The 17615-nt window shown below is 35.9% G+C and overlaps 1 protein-coding gene across 1 annotated transcript in view; it reads right to left on the reverse strand.

Moving 5' to 3' along the window:
* COL4A3 (collagen type IV alpha 3 chain) overlaps nt 1–17615 on the reverse strand; it is a 63994-nt gene that overhangs the window by 41996 nt on the left and 4383 nt on the right. Inside the window, exons 2-12 of the mRNA XM_061452994.1 lie at nt 7922–7978; nt 5812–5901; nt 4874–4918; nt 4346–4390; nt 3990–4052; nt 3175–3228; nt 2322–2348; nt 2007–2084; nt 891–953; nt 378–413; nt 218–259 (exon numbers count right to left, since the gene is read on the reverse strand). Coding sequence (XP_061308978.1) covers nt 218–259; nt 378–413; nt 891–953; nt 2007–2084; nt 2322–2348; nt 3175–3228; nt 3990–4052; nt 4346–4390; nt 4874–4918; nt 5812–5901; nt 7922–7978 — 600 coding nt within the window. The remainder of the gene's footprint in view (nt 1–217; nt 260–377; nt 414–890; nt 954–2006; nt 2085–2321; nt 2349–3174; nt 3229–3989; nt 4053–4345; nt 4391–4873; nt 4919–5811; nt 5902–7921; nt 7979–17615) is intronic.

Raw genomic sequence — 17615 nt, forward strand, 5'->3', positions numbered from 1 at the left:
CTATCAGGAAGTTTATATCATTGGCTCTTGCATGAAAACAGTTTGTCCTTAGGTATGAATGGCCATGTTTCCATGTTCCAATAAAAGACTTCACATATACACTGAAAATTTTTATCTCACAGTACTTACTCTCCCCAAACACTTCACCATAGTATATCAGAAAAAGCAGAAAACAGAAACAAAACTTAAAAAAGATGTAGGCATTTTATACAATTACCTTTCTTCCTTTGGCTCCTATTACTTTCAGTCCCATAAGACCCTGTAAAAAAAAAAACAAATGTTATGATTTTTTTAGATTTTAAAAACACCTATAAAATGAGTTAATTGGTGTTACACATAATAGAAAGTTTTCATTTTTATTACCAATCTCAGACTACCTTAGGTCCAGGAGGTCCTGCTTTCCCTGGCATACCCTATAAAAAAGGAAAAAAAGAATTACAATCTTCAGCACCAATGTAGGTGGTTTTTAAGTATCCAATTTTTGTGTGAGTTACATCACTAGTTTTATTTTTTGATCTTTATAGCCACAATTTGTTGTGACAGAATGTCTGGACAGCCTATTTGCAAATATATACATCTCTCTCACAGTTACACACATTAGTACTTAAACTGACCTTATGGGTAATTTTTTATAAATTAAAATTTATGTCTACATGGACATGGATTCTTCTGAAAATGCAGAAATTATCATGGATAAAATGAATCAAAAGAAACTGGGGAAAAAAGAACCGTAACAAACCCCGGATATGTTCAGAGGGATATGGATTTTGCATGCATGTCTCTAGATCTCAAACATGTCTGTGAGAGTCCAGTACTTTTATCTGTGTAATTCCACAGATTCCTGGGAAGATCAAAGGTTAAAGTAACAGGTAAGACAAATTCATACTCACTGGAGCTCCTGGAGGGCCCTGTGGTCCGATTTCTCCTGGATATCCTTGAGCACCCTGGGCACCCTGCATGTTAAAAGAAGAGACTAAATCTCCTGGCAAGATGATGAGCAAAACACAGTGATAAATTCAATGAACTGAGTAACAAACAGAGGAACAGCACTCTCTCTGGATTTCCTTTCCATGTCTCAGGATAACACAGAAATATAATTTCTTTTCACTGCTTCATTGGTTTGCATATGTTTTGAAACATGAGAAAACTGCTCTAAAAACTACTCAAGTGAGCACATACGTCCTATTTAATTGTGGATATTCTCATGGTCCATGTAGTCCTATTGCTAGCTCTAACAAGCTTTTAATTTTTCAAATATTCTATGCAATAAGATCTATACCTCAAAGCTTCATTTTCAAAGAAATTGTTAATTTTTTATTTTCCTTCATTTTTCTATATTTTCCTTTATTTTTCTACTGTCCTCTAATTATTTTACAACAGTCAAGAGAAATGTCTGCTCTTCCTTCTCCCATTGATCTCAGTTTTTTAATATGGATCATACAGTCCTTTCTAGTACTCTGTAAGCTGAGCTGCTCTAAATCTTACTTCATGGGGAATTTTACAGTTGAACTAGATGGTTGTTGTAGATCCCTTTCAACTGACCTATTCTATATGTAGGAGTAAACCCCTAAATTTATGACCATTTTGTCTTCATTTCTGAAGTATGGTTGTTTGTTTGAAACCTGACTTTCCCATCTTGCTTCACTGACACATAATGGACACTATTGCTTCTGATGGCAAAATTGAGTACTATTGTCTTGGTGTACTCTGGTTTGTAAAGTCAGCAGGAAGAATTTGAATACATAGTATTAATTGGATTATATAAAGTTAAAATTTATCTTTAAGACACAGAATTATTTTCTGGTTTATCAATTAGTGAAATAATTGTAAAAAAAAATACTGTATCTGTATAAAATATGCAATACATTTAAATTACATGTAATATCCAAAACCTAACATACACACATTATGTATAATGTGTTTTAAATATTTATATATATACATGCATACATATATTTTCACATGCAGATATATATCTCTCACAGTCTGAATTAAACCTGAATTACCTGAAGTCCAGGCATTCCTGGCAATCCAGGATCACCTTTTGCATCATACACTTGGTTATATCCATCTGCAGGGCATCCCTGGACAATTAGATAATAAGGAAGATTCAAAGTTATGCGGTAGAACTTTGTAATGGAATAGATCTTCTAATGCAACTAGTATGGATAAAGCACCCAAACTTTTTGCTTGTTTATTCTTGATGGTAAACCTTCTGTTTCCCATGAATGGAGATATTAAGAACTCTTCCATCAGTGAACATAGACACAAATTGTTAATCACCAATAAATATTTCACATTATATGGTGTAAATAACTGACCTTCTCTCCTTTGATGCCAGCAACACCCTAGAGAGAAGAACAATTATATTAGTAAAACAGAGAAGTAAAAGAGACAGTGGTGAAAAGACACATGAATATTCTCTAAGCTCACTGATCCTAAACTGATTTATTTTCATGGATGTTGTATACAGCCAGATACATGTTTAATGTACCAGACTTCAATTTAAGAAGAAAGGGCATATTGTTGAAAAATAGTCTTGTCTCACAGTAACAACTCTACAAGTGAAGGCGGAGCAGTTTTGAAGCCTGACCTTAATAAAAAAATAAATAAAAATCAGGAGAGCTGGTAAAGATAACGTTTAGAAGTCATTAGATTTGAAGTCTCTGGAACTTGAGAGACAGCATTCCTTTTCTATTTGTTTAGAAGCTTTAAAAACTTCTTTTAAAGACACATTTCTACAGAGAAAAACCAAATCTAGCGTTAAAGCGAAGTACCCAGAAAGAGAGGTTCTGCGTTTAATTCCTGGTTCTTAATTGACTGAATTGGGCCATATCCTCAGATATTTAGGCATGAACTGAAACTGCAATCTATTAAATGCATATTGGACAGCCTTAGAGATCTGAGTAATCCGGTAAATTTTCATGAGCGTCCCTTGAGACACTAAAGAGCGAATCTGCATGCACTTATTAACTAAGAAGTTGAGGCCCAACATGCAGTCAATAAAACATTACTTTTAACTTCAGCTTCTTTACCACAGTTTTCATATCAGTAGAATGGGGATACCTATACATTTCAACTGTTGTGAATACCAGCTAATGTGAGGCTTTACACTCCCTCAGTGAATATCTTTATGTGGTGAAAATGTACACAAACAATTTCACAAACACCTACTGGAACACCTGGAGCACCTCTTCTACCTGGAAGACCTGGAAAACCTTGATCGCCCTGAAAGTAGTAACAGTGACTGTTAATGCATATTAGTGTTTATTATGTGGTCTGGTTTTAGCAAATGTGATTACAAAAGAAGTTTCTTATGTTACCATACTAAAATTGTGAGTTGCATTACCACCATATTTGCTAGAATTGGCACAGCTTCACTGTATGGGTCCTGATACCTATCCTAGACAGTAGGATTTATTACCTAGGTCAGATCAGTTTACTGTTTCACTAGAAAGATATGATTTTCTGTTGTAGGCATTCTTCTGACTCCCTCTTTCAGAATGCTGGAAGCATTTGTCATAGAGCAAAGAAAAACCAGTAAATCTGTAACTTAACATTAAGCCTTTTCTTTTAATTGCTTTCAGGATTTATAAATTATCAACTGCAAGCTAGATACTGATGAAATAAAATTAATGAACGATTTATCTCTTCTCTAACACATTTCAACAGAAGGACAGGTGGGACAAAGCTGATTAGGTCTTCTGGATTTAATGAAAAAGCTTTTATCTGTCAAAATATCAAACATTATTCTTAACTTTTTAGAAAAAAACATTAACATGCATTATTTAATTTAATATAATTTGTCTTACACAAAAAGGCTACATTTTTCTTCCTTTGGCCTCGTGAGTCAAATTTTTCCCAGCGATAAAGTCACAAACCATAACAAATCAAACCTTTTGTATATCAGGGTTAAAAATCAGAATGCTTTTCGGCTGTTCCCAAGCATAGTCAAACACAATCTCCATGACATTTAGCTTGGTTTGTACCTTTGTGCCATTGCATCCTGGAACACCTGAATGCCCAGGAGGTCCAACACTACCCGGTTTACCCTAAAAAGAAGTGCAAAATTGATACAAGTTCTGGTTTTGTACATCCACATTACCTTACAACAACACTGAAGGAGTTTATTGCGGAGCAGTGTTTCACAAAACCTGAGAGACTACAATGTGTTCTTAAATTATTACAAGGAGTAAGAATTAATGATGCTAAGATTTTTATCTCTAGGCTAATTGACAGAGAAAATGCTGATGTTAAGACTAGAGTGAGCATGCTGGGCTTAGGAAAACTGTACTAAAGACTGTAATAAGAGAGAAATAGTTAAATCAGTTTAATTTTTACTTACTGGAAGGCCTGGGGGACCTGAAAATCCAGGTATTCCTGGGACTCCCTAATGACATAAAAACAGAATAATAATATTACAAATATTAAGCAAAAGCTCATGATGCAATTTTTCTTTTGATTGCATTCATAAGAACAATGAATGCAAGTATGATTCTATCAAAAGATCATTATTTCCTTACCCCTCTGATGGTGACCCAAGTAGAATGGTAGCTTATGCACTGTTAACATAGATTGGTTTTGCCGACAGCAAAAAAAAACCAAAACAAATCTTCAGGGAATTCTGGTCTGTCTTTTTCATAACACACCCCACTACTAAATACATACAATTTGAACCTTGTCCATAAGATGCAGCAAAAAAAAGCAAAAGTTCTAAAAAATAGATAATGCATGTGCATACTGTATGTCGTAAATGTTAAAAATACTTTAAAATTATATGTAATGTTTTGGTTTTATTTTTTGCAAATTATTGAACCAAGATGGCATTTAGCATGATGTTTAATACAAACTAGTTTGTTTAAAATATACTTACTCGTATACCTTTGGGTCCAACTAAGCCTGTGAGCCCTGGAGAACCCTAGATCACAAATGGAAAACAATGTGTTTTAATACAATTGAGAAAAAAGCACGTACATGTCAACTGGTCGTGTGACATTTTTAATACCAACACATGCACGCAAAACTATATAAATAAGTGATTTGCCTATTACAGACAAGCATTTAATACAACTTGCATAAATCATGGCATCTTCCCCTCCCATTCAGTGTGTACAGGGAATATATCATAGAATCATAGAATGGTTTGAGTTGGAAGGGACCTTAAAGATTATACAGTTCCAACCCTCCTGCCGTGCACCTGGACACCTTCCACTCAGTCACGCTGCTCAAAGCCTCATCCAACCTGGCCTTGAACACTGCCAGGGATGGGCAACCTGTTCCAGTGCCTCACCACCCTCGTAATAAAAGAAAGATATATGATATATCTCACCATAGGCAAAAAAAAAACGAACAGGGTATGTTGAGAAAGCATATACGTATGTTATGTATCTATCCAAACTGTGAGACCTGGAAGTGCTCCCCTGTGAGGAAATAGATGGAAGGCTCCCACATATGAGTGATATCCATGTAATGATCAGGTATATGCATGTAACAGCCACTCTCACCAGTACTGTTTTGGATGGAAAGAAAAGCCAAGAGCAGGCTGAAAAGGGGCTAAGCAGGATGAGAGAGCAAGGCTGAAAGAAGGCATCAAGCATGACACAGCACAGTCTAGACAGAACCTGCTAGAATTGTTTCAAGCTTTACTGATAATGAGAATTTTTTCTCAGAATGAAAATGGGGAATGTACAGAACTGCATGGACTCTGAAAGAGGTTTTGGTTTAGTTTTGTTTCTTAAAACAGAATTCTCTAGCCAGTCATGGCTCACTATGCAGCACAGTAGTTTATCTGTCTCTCTCTCATACACTTACCTTTGGTCCCTGTGGCCCTGGAGGCCCTTCTGGACCAGGAAAGCCTCTATGACCAGGTGGACCTGGAATACCAGGATAGCCTTTCTCACCCTGTAAATATTAAGAGAATGAAATTCTTAAAATATCAATGAATTCTCCTTTTGATACCTTATTTCTAAGGCATTCATTACTTTCAGTAACTCTTAACTTTGACATACCTGTCTGCTACTGTGGCAGATACATTAGCCTTGCCCATACTGACCTGTTTTTGTGGCCCTGCCTCTGTGGTATAAGTATGGTTGAAGATATCAGAACACAACAGTACTCAAGATTTTGCAGAGTACAGAAGTTAATTGCCAACATGAAAAGTTTAAGAAAGCATCTGATACATACTCCTTGTTAGTATTTTGTGTTTAGTCACTACAAGCAACACAAATCGAAATCCACCACAGCAGCCTACTTTGTAGCTGGCAAACTTAATGTCTGCTTCTGTACAGGAAGGTCAGTTCCAAATCATCGTGTAAAGAAAACACAGAAGATTAAAGCTACGCAATATAATACAGCAGGCTAAGTTACAGTGGAAAGGGTGTTTCAAGTTTTTTGGTTAAATATAACAAAAATGCAAGTCATATTTTGGTTAAAATAAAGTGCTTCAAGCCTGGAAACTCACAGAAAAGGTGTTTCAGCCCTTTAGATAGCAGCAATTTAGTATGCTCAATTTTACACCAGTGAAAAGCGGCCTATCCATAACCTTTTACATCACAACATGACAAGGAAGAGAAAGCATGGGGTTATCAATTCTCAGAGTCAATTTTCTTATTGCTTTATCAGAGGAGAGTTATACAAAAAAAAATTTGCTGTGCAGAAGTTCTGGTATCTTATTATTCAATATACAAGGTAGGATCCTAAAGAAGTCCCAGGAAGCCAAATACCTCGGCTTGTCCTATCACCAATTCTTGCCCTTCAAAATCCCACAAACTGACCAGACCTTATATAGCTTCCGAATTATTGAAAAAAAAAAATTATAATCACAGACTATTTTAACAGAAATCAAAATAAGAATTGCATCGTAAAGTGTCTGTGAGATCTGTATCCTAAACCGGCATAGGTTTTTTTTTGTAACAAATCGTTTATTTCGTTCACCAGCATCCCGGGAAAGGCAAATAAGGATGATGTTATACCAAGACGTGCCACTGGAGGGGGTGTGGTACTAACTCACAGAAAAAAGAAAGTCTATGATGCTCCTCCACTGAACTTGCTACCCCCTCACTGACCAAGCCATGGGCTGCTCTCAAGATACAGAGCAGCACTGCGCTCTCCTGACAGTTTCATTCCCCTTCATACAGTACAGGCAATTTTATCCACAGATTCTTCTTGAGAGATCAACAAGATCAGAGGATTCTTGGGTTGGAAAGTTTCTTAACATCAAACAGTTATCAAAGCACACTGATTAATGAAGTTGTCCTGACTTTCCAATGCTGCCTGAAAAACATCAGTGTAAACAATGATTAACTCTTACCTACTAATTTCTCAGTTGCTTTAACATGGAACTGATTAAGCTGGCAAGCTGTTCTATCCGATGCCTGCACATGTAACTTTCCTTCAGGAGCTGGAAAAGGGTGTGCAGGGGGTGGGGAGAGATGGACAAGGCCCAAAGATGGAAAGAGGGAAGCACTGAACATGACACTCTTGATGGTATTATAAAGTTTCTAACAGCAGAGCTGCTGCCAGGGTAATGGTATCTGTGGGCATTTGTTAGGAGCTTGTGAAAGGGACCTAGTGCTTCAGGCAGCTGTTCTTGTATTGGTGTTCAAATGTCATGCAATGCTGTAAACAGAGTAATGCATTTAAAAAAAATAATCTAAGAGTCTTCTTAGATAAACAGAAAATAATAATCTAAAAAAATTAAAAAAAAAATCTAAAAAAAATAATCTAAAAGTCTTCTTAGATAAACAGTGTCCACAGAGTTATTTTAACAGAATTTTGTGAGGTAGTGTATTCCTTTTACGATTTTCTCTATACTCTCAACAGAGTATCATCACACATTATCTTACTATGTCAAAACAACTATGTGTTAGCAATTCCCAGAATTAAGCTAATGTTAAAAGAGGAAAAATGTTTTTGTTCTTACCTTATTACCTTTCATGCTATCACAAAAGCAGGGACTTTTACCTTTGCATACACAGCTCTGAAAAACAAAAAAGGCAAGCTTTATAATAAAATTGGTTTTCTCATTGTATTGTTTGGTGTGGGGCAACTGAGATCTCAGTGGCTTTAGTAAGGTAATTATTTCACAGATAATAAAACTTGAGACAAAAATGTTCTCAACAGTGGAAAAGAGCTCATTATTCCTCTGTGCTATCTTTTGAGACAGGTAAGAGCACTAATTTAATTTTGTAGTTGGGGTGAAGGCCAAGAAGCCATGCTTAACACCACCAAGGTTATAGTATCAGTATGAAGTGAAGAATTCAAGAGTTTCGGCTCACAGCACTAAAAGCTGGTGATTCTTAAAAAAAAATAGTAACAAACAAATATACTGATATTGGTTTCTATTACAATTATATTCTTTATATTTTAATCTATTAACCAATAATTTTCTGACTTTTTGCAGCCATGTTCACTTCCTGACCCTGGCTCATGATACCTAATACTATTACAAAGGACCCTCAATATTGTTGGTTCTTAATTCTGGAGGTTTCCTGAGCCAAGCTGTGTGACAGTTGGTGCCCTCATACACGATGTCTCCATTTGGGCAGCAAGTCCTGGGATGTAACTGCTACCAGCATGTCTGTGTCTTCAGGTGAGGCTGGAGTTCAAAGCCTTCCTTGGAGGGCTGAGTGTTGAACTGTAGCATTCAAACCTCTCTGAGCCTCTACTGATGGAATATGGCATGGCTATATAGGAGCAACTACAATTTGGAAAATTCAAAAATTAATCAAGTATGAAGAGATTCAGTTTTTTATTGTTCACACCTAAGTGAAAAAAACAAACTAACCACCCAGACAAGGATAGTCAGTATGTAACTGGATTGACATGATGACTAAATTAGCTGTCTCATGCACTAGGTAGTGGTGGTAGCAGGTTGCTCAGCAGAGCTGCAAAGCGTATGTGAGATCCTGGGTGAACACGGAAACACTTAACCCTTCTGTGCCCTGTCCCAGCTACGGCTATCATGCACTCAATACCTGTGCTAGCCCAGTCTGTCTGGGATAACTCTGCGAAGGACTTCTCTATCCAATGTCAGTGGCATATTCTATTTCAGTGGAGTGGAAGAGAAGAAAAATAATCCATTGTTAACATAAGTATTATACATACTAAAATATAATTGGTTATCTAAGCCATGCATTTCATAGAAATGTGGAGTCAACTGCATTTATTGTCCTTCCTTGTACACTTAAGTTCTTTGGTTTTTAAGTTCCTGCTGAATGACTTTTTCAATTGTACTGCTGTAGAAAGACAGTTTTTTTTCAGTTTATCCTCCATCTTAGTACATATGTTTAACACAATGCCCATATACTGTGTTATAGTTAAAGACAATAAGAAAAGGACAACTAACATGTATTGATTATGAAGGTATTTTTCTAAATTGCATAAAATTCACAAAAGAAGAACTGTATTTTTTCTTACAAGAGTAAAGCTTTTAAGATGGTATGATATGAAATTTATACATAGATCTTGAAGACAGAATTAATTAACCCCTACAGCTGGTCATAATACAACAGCAGCACTGTTCCAAATTTATAACTTTTCTAGTGGTGTTCTCAAAAAACAGAAAACAAAAGACAGAAGAAAAAAAAAAGTTTTCCATTACATTTTAAAATTATAAAGTCGTATTGTCATTCAAGTTAAATTTGCCTGTAGCAATATGTTCAGGTAAACAATTTAAAGAATTTTCTTCCCACAAGCTAGGATCAATTTCTTCTATTATTATCTTCCAAAACTGAGGTATGTGGTATCAGCTAGCTGCCTTCATTTCTCAAACAATTCATGGTGTTCATCTCTTTCCTTTAACTACACAAGGAAACTTGACATCCTAGTTTGGAACAAGTCATCCAGTCTCCTTAGGTGCCTCTTTAGGATGGATGAAAGATACTGCAAGTATTTGCTGTTCTATATGGACTAGACAACTACTGACAGTAACTGTCTGTCCGTTAGGTGGCTGAAGTTAGGTGAGATGATGCCACCTATTCATTTAAAAATAGATGCGGGGGCATTCCTCAAGTGAACAGCTGTTTAAACATTAATTTACAAAATAAAACAGAAATTAGAATCAGTTGCCCTTGAAAAATAAATCCTGCAACAAATGATTGTGTCTGCCTTTGTTCTGTGGACAGATCAATAGTTGATTACTTGATGTTTCAAGCTAGACTTTTAAAGAGTTGCAAACATTAAATACTTAATTCTTTAGCATATTTAAAGAAGACACTTTCTTCCCCTGATCTGACATCTAGAATTCAAGTGGAAAACAAAGGTGTCATGTAAAACAGAACCACATGACCATGCTACCTTTACTATTATTTTAATCAATATGATTATACCACCAGAGACACAAGAATAAGCACTAGGGCAGAACTAACAACAAACAGTATTCCGATTTCTTCTTGGTAAGGTCAATCAGTTTGGCACTGGATAATCTAAATTTGCCAAGTTACATGGCAGAGACCTTAAGCCTTTAAGCATAAATACCAGAAGATAAAATTACATATATCTCAAAATATATTTGGAATAGTCTAAAAGATAATAAATTTTCTTCTTCCCTATTGAATAAGGGTACCTTCAATCCCAAATAGGTGACACAGATATTGGTACATGTCTGCTAGGCAGTATAAAAATGGTAACTGTTCAGTGTTCAGTATTCCAAGGAAGGCTGTAGACACAGTATGCAACAAAAGTAGTCTTAAATTGCAGGTACCATGTTTTCCTGCTGTACAGGGGTGGTGTTTCAAGCTACTGCATTCTCAATGCTACTGCATTTCAGTTTGCATCTGAAAACTGCAAAGTAACTACAAGACCCATGAAACCCTTTTACATGTCAACTCCCAAAGCAAAGACTTAGCTTGCAGATTAAGCAGGCACGTATCTGAGTCCAGGGAAGGTATTGTTTACTGAGGCAAAAAATGCTTACAGTATTCCAGATTCTCTGAATTTCTCCAGTATAACTGAGAGCATATCCTGGCTGACCATCGAGAGCTTTCCTGAGAAACAGCCATAGCTGTCTTGTCATCTTCCTAGTACCAATTATTTACCATTATAATTCTACAGACCTTTGTTGAGTTGCACCTTATTCCTACCTGTAAAAGCAAAGCTAGATGCTGATTCTTTACAGTATTTGTACATGAAGCACAGTTTTCAGGACATGTAGAAGAAATCACCAAATGAAGTGACTCTTCTGTAACAGGTATAATCTGCAGAAGACTTGATATGTGCAGATACAGAAGAAATTTTCTTTTGCAATAAAAGATAATCCAGGTGAAGTTAAATGCATGAACATGAAGAAACTTCTGATGCTACACAACTAATCAAGGTTATTTAGCTACTTAAAGAAAAAGAGCCTTTGCTCTGCAAGAAGTCAGAATGCTTTGAATGTGTTTAATTGGCCATTGGTAAGCTTTCAGAACAATTTAGGTCTTTTTGTGTACGCCTATGACTTTAAACTAAAGTGAAAAGACTAAATATGATTTTACATTACACAGTCAGCTGGATAATACTAAACGTTTTGGCATATGACTTCTACATATGATTAGATTATGCCTTTAATAAAGAAGCTTTGCACCTAAATAAATAAATAAATAAATCATTGCTCACACTACTGGATGTTTCCACATCACTGCAAGATGCCTGTGGCTCCTTTATCAAAGGATTATAACAAAACAATAGTACACTGCCAGGTTATAAGATAAGGAAATTGAATATTAGTTATTATGGCTTATTCGAGATCCTCATAATAACATATACATAAGTAAATGCATTAATTTACTGCATACTTTTCAGTGTTGCGATTTTTATAATAATCACCTACATTCATTTCAAATATTTAGATATGATAGATGGCACTAGATTCTTGATCTAAAAATCAAAGCCAAAGCATAAAGCAATATCATTCATTACATGATTAACAAATTAAGTCACCAATGAAACAAATTTTAAAAAAAAACACCAAACAACAGTTTCATGGAGTAACTTCAAGGAGCTCTTTTCAGAAGTGTTTTAAGAGACAGTAATAGTATCATACGTTCTTTAAATAATTACAGCTGTACATGCTGAACCACATTTACTGCTGTGGTTAATGTTTTGTTCAGTAGGTGCGACCTTATCTATAACACTGAATTGCCCTTCTTACACTATGGGATTGCGTTAAAAGAGCTCTGTCCTCTTCCTGCCCCAACTGACTTATGCATCTGCTTAACAAGTGTTACAGTCCCCTCCTTCACTGAATCCATCAAAGAAATGACAAAGAAAGAAGGAAGAAATAACATACTAGAGACTATACTGTCATCTATTCAAAGCTTAATGTAGATTCAGCATGGCACTGCTACTCATACCATTGCAGTCATGGCAATTTCATGTGGAGTATCAGAAAGAATCTTACACAGCTCACAGCATTTTGCCAATACAGCTGGTTATATGGAGGATATCAGAGAATGTATTTAGGGATGTTAGCAAAGGTGAATATGTCAAAGAATTAATGTAAAGAAAAAAAGAAAAACAATGGTAGTCATTTCTATCAATAGCACAGGCTTTGAGTCACATCACTCATATTTTGGGGCAACACAGTCATATTGGTAATGGTTTAAAGGCAGGTTGATGGGGAACAAACTAAATGAGCCAGTGAGGGTGATGAGACAATATTTTTCCATGGATCTCTTTTTGGAATGACATATATGATGATGGAACAGTCAAAAGTATTTGTTTGCTTTTCCAGATACAGCCAATATCAGAGTAGGTCAGCTATGATTTCAAAATACAGATTTGTATTAAAAATACTGCACACAGGACAGAGAAGCAGAAGTGTTGCTGCAGGCAACAGATACTGTATTCTTTAAGTGTGTTTCAGATGAAGACCACACAGCATGAGTAATAAAGACATTCAGATGAAAGCTGAGATGAAATTAAATGTATTCTGTAGGACTACAGTAATCTGGCTGCAGTGGGGCTTAATTTTACACTTTTGGCCTAATTGGTCTTTAATTTCATGGGTGAGCTCCACTGATTCTGGAGGTATATCCAGGTTAACATAAATGAAAGATGACTGTGCAATGTAAGGAATTTTAAGATGAATTAAAAACAGTGCAAGTGATATCCATTAATTACTCTGGATGGTAAAAATAGCCCAGGTGTCTTCTCTCAAGTGGGTGGGGAGGCTGTCACTTTCATTCACTGGTGATTCTAACAGATGATCAGGCTCATTTTTTCAAATGCAAGCCTGATTTTTCATTTAAACTTGTTTTTCATTAGCATCTCACCTATCCTGCCAGCTAGGTCTTTATCTTCTAACTTCGAGGACCACTAAATTAGAACTCCATCAAAACATGGAATAAGACTTATTGGGTAAGATTTATTTTTGTATTTCTGTATGATGCCACTTTAGGGGGGTTTTTCCTATCTTTCTGCTCATTGAAGGTGTCCTGAGCAGCCTACAAATATGCAAGTCATTACAGTGCTCCTTTCTAAGTGGAAGTAAATTATCAGCTAATTGCAAATTTCCTCTAATTTCTCTTAAATTCCAATACTTATGAAAAATTATGTATCAGTGAGCCAGCTCCTTTAAGAGTCTTGATTATGGATCTTCAAGGGCTGCTGACACACTAAGATTTCTGAATTCTTCCTGAGCTGTGTCAGTGGAGGATAATCACTTTACACATTCCAGCTGCGTCTATAAACCACAACTGAGCACATAGAATAATACTGCTCACATAGTTGATGTTAATATAATGACTAAAATGACAAAGGGCTCATTTCTCTAATGTTCTCTACTACATGATTTGCATTATGTCTAATAAAAGTGCGGGTAAAGTATCATGAATACAGCATGTGGAAAGTTTTGCTTTAATGTTTATCTACACTATAGACTTGCATTGACATAGGCATGCTGCATAGAAGTGTGAAATGCTGCACTTTTCCGGACACTGTGGTGTTAGCTAAAGCACCTTCTAGCTTGGACAAAGTTATGTTTTTGAAAACTTACCCTAAACTGCTCATCTCAGAGGGTATGAGAGCAGAGCTGTATAGAAAAAAGTTCCTACTGTGGAAAAGGCATATAAGGAAAATCTTTTTCGGAGTGTGATGCACCTGTATTAGGATACTTAGCTAGACTAGGACAGTCAGTAATTCTATCTAGACACGGTCAGTAGATACGTGACCCTGGCAGCATATTCCTCATGTTGTACAACTGTAAATCACCATGTAGCATACAAGACACTGGAGAATGAAGTCCCCTCACTCCAAAACACTGCTATCAAAACAAAATACCAGTCTCACAATTGCAATCTGTATACTACAAGCTTTTCATGCATTCTAAGCATCAAACATGAATTCATTAAAATTATCAAAGACCACGAAGAACTTTGTGTTTTTTCAGTGACTGCTGGACCAGTAAAACAAAACCAAATTATTAAGCCTTCAATAAGTATAGACAACATAGAACAGAAATAGGAGATGATGTGATGAAGGAAAATATGTCAGTTCCCAAACCCCGAAATATTGTGTAGTCACTTGTGAACTGGAAGGCAGCCAGACATTCCTACCTCAGAAGACTCCCGTTAACAGCCACGTGTGCTATTGGAATTCACAGCATTTTGCCTACCAGCTGAATACCTAGCTCTTGACAAAAATTATTTCATTTTGACTTTCTATTATAAACAAATACCTCTTTAAGTAATGAACAACTTGGTCAATAATGTCTAATGTAGGGTGACTAGATCTCAAAGGACACAGTGGAAGGCAACTGTTACGCTACAGACAGTGGTGTTGTTGAAAAAGCTCCATTAAACACTTGTAATGGGAACCTTGCTTAGGGAATAGCTACTGAATCAATATTCCTCCTTGGTGACATAGGCCTTACATTACTGGCTATGTGCTGCTTTCAGTGTGAGGTGCAGAAGAGAAGTCCTAAGTACTTCTGATCATAGGGAAAAAAATTCGTAACACTTCACAAAAGCAGTATTTTGTATCTAACTTACAGCTACACAATTTGTGATCACACAATGTGCACACACAACATGCGTCTATGTGAACTTCATGAGAATTTCCTTACTTTATATCCCTAATTTTAAACTGTCAGAACATCTTTTGGAAGTATTTGCAAACCAACTATGGTAAATGACTGGTATGGAGAAACAGAAGCAGCTGCTGCAGATTAACATTTAATCAACTTTCTATTATTCCAAGGGAATATGTGAATGAAAACCCCATTTCTCTTCAGAGACTGAAACTGGTTTGAAAATATCTGAAGTTTTAAAGAAAAAACATGCTCAGTAAGTTGGTATAATAACAATTTTGTAGTGTTAGAAAAATCTCTCCATTATAACTATTTATATTTATCACAATAAAAAACCTAACATAAACCTTTAGTAAAACACTCTAACTCAGAGGAAAAAAAAAATAAGAGAATTTCTGCTATCTCTTGCCTATGTTCAAACGGAATAAATTATGTCCTAAACCCAACCCCAAACCCCCATAAACAACAAAAATAACCCAACCAAACTACCCCCCAATACAAAATCAAAACACACCACCCTACAGTTCCTTTTGTTATGTTGTATATAACAATACAATACAACACAACAATATTTGTATATTTACTTTACAGTATATCTTTCTTGCTGTGAATGAGCCTGTTTATATGCAAGTTCCAAGAAACTACCATAACAGCTGTTCATACTGTTCTCACGAATGCTCACCGTTCTGTCATCATGCTCACAGTTCCACAACTTCCATAGTGCCAACCATATTCTTCCCCAAGCAGGTAGAGTATAATTAATTACATGGACCTTCTCCCTTCTCTCCAACTCACTGACAAAGATTTAGGAAGTGAGAGAATTGCAGGCCTTAACAATCTTCACTTTGCCTGCATGTTATCATCACTGTGTTAATATAAAACAGGTAAAATGTTGTAATTCAGGAAAAAATCTAACACCTTTATTTTTCCCAAACTCAAATTGTTTGTGAGCTCTGTAGTGCTGACCACTAAGGCCTGTGTTGTAGAAGCTCCCTAAAATTACTTAATGTCTATGTAAGAAGTACTGGCATGTTGTAAGCAGATCTGGAAAACTCTAAATTGAGGCTCTCAATTAAATCTCTGTTTTCAGGGGATTTTAAATTGCATTTGATCTATAAAGGGAAAATACAGAATTACCCCCTCTTTTAAAGACAGAGAATGATGTTTTTCTAAACCACAGAAAATTTTGACACATATTTAAAATGACCGATATCTTGCTCTACAAACAATCTCACTAGGGTGGAAGTCACTGTGCTGAGGACTATCAGAAACTGGACCAAACTGTTCATGATATAATAAGATGGGTAATATCTCAAAAGGCAGACCCATAAACCCCATCCTTGTGGGTTTCTTCTCCTGACCGTGAACAGGACATGGTGCCAATAGAAAAAAAATGTTTCCCTTTTTCACAAGGAAAAACAATAAATAATAGATTAGGTAATTCAGGCCACAGAATTTTGTGTAGCTAACTCGAAAGGGTGTTTAATCAGCTTATTCATCCGTGTTCTTCCTTCCTAACAGGCAGTCATCTTAAAAGAGCAATCTAATAACAAAGAATACACATCATTTAGGTAGTGAATATTTGCTAACCTACTATAATATAATTAGCATTACATCACACAGATGTATTTGGTCCCAACTGTTGAGTGTGGGAATGGTATTCACTATAATTGTTGTCTCCTCAGGCCTGTGTATTTGTATGTTCATAAAATTCCTGGTGTGCATCTTCTGTTAAGTGGTGCAAACAGCACTGAAAGCAATAGGAGCTTGTTCAGAGAAAGCTTATTGCATATGCTTTGATTTCTCTTTTTTGAAAGGTGATTTCACAGATTAAAAAAAAAAAAAAGGAAAAAAGAAAGGTTACTTTTCCTTGCAGCTTCCTCCAAAATGATTTGTGGAAAAATGTAGCATAAAGTTGTAGTTAAAAAGCCTTCACTGAACTAGGCCAAATGGAAAGCCTGTAAATTTGAGACTTGTATGCTATCACAAAACTACTAAGTTAAAAAAAAAAACACAAACTATAAACAATGAAAATATAATTAAAAACATACCAGGTATGGCAAAAGGGAACTTTTTAAGTGTGTGTATGACAGACTGGGGCTCTAAACAGTTAAGAAGAAAAAAGCCTTTTTGTATTTGACCTTCCTCCTAGGCTCCTGTAACCCATGCCAACGTACTGAGCCTTCTAGTATTACTTTGTTAGGCAGTAGGGTGAGAATGTGACAGTAAAACAGATGACCGGATATCCCATGCTAGTTGCACTTAATAGCAAAGTATTTTGTTTCAAATGCATGTTATGGTAAATCAGCTCTAGGTATTGCAGAACAGATCTAGCACAGATCTAGAAATAAAATGCTGTTATATAGATATGAAATGCAAGGCAATGAAGAAAGAACCAATGTCTGCCTGTCTGCTTTGATTATTTTAATATTATTCAGCCAGCAAAATAACTTGTATTAGAGAGCTTTGCTTAGATGTGTACTTACCTTTTAGATATGTTAGAAAAAGGATATACATAAATTGCTAGCTGTTCTACAGGTGTTTCCTAAAATAAGCTAAGGAGGCTCATCTCCTTTCAGCTGTATGATGCACCATACACATAAGCATA

Source organism: Pezoporus flaviventris, unplaced genomic scaffold (genome assembly GCF_033815535.1).
Source record: "Pezoporus flaviventris isolate CSIRO_AGI_PZ_B2104156 unplaced genomic scaffold, CSIRO_AGI_Pfla_v1 ptg000013l, whole genome shotgun sequence".
Taxonomy (NCBI): Eukaryota; Metazoa; Chordata; class Aves; order Psittaciformes; family Psittacidae; genus Pezoporus; species Pezoporus flaviventris.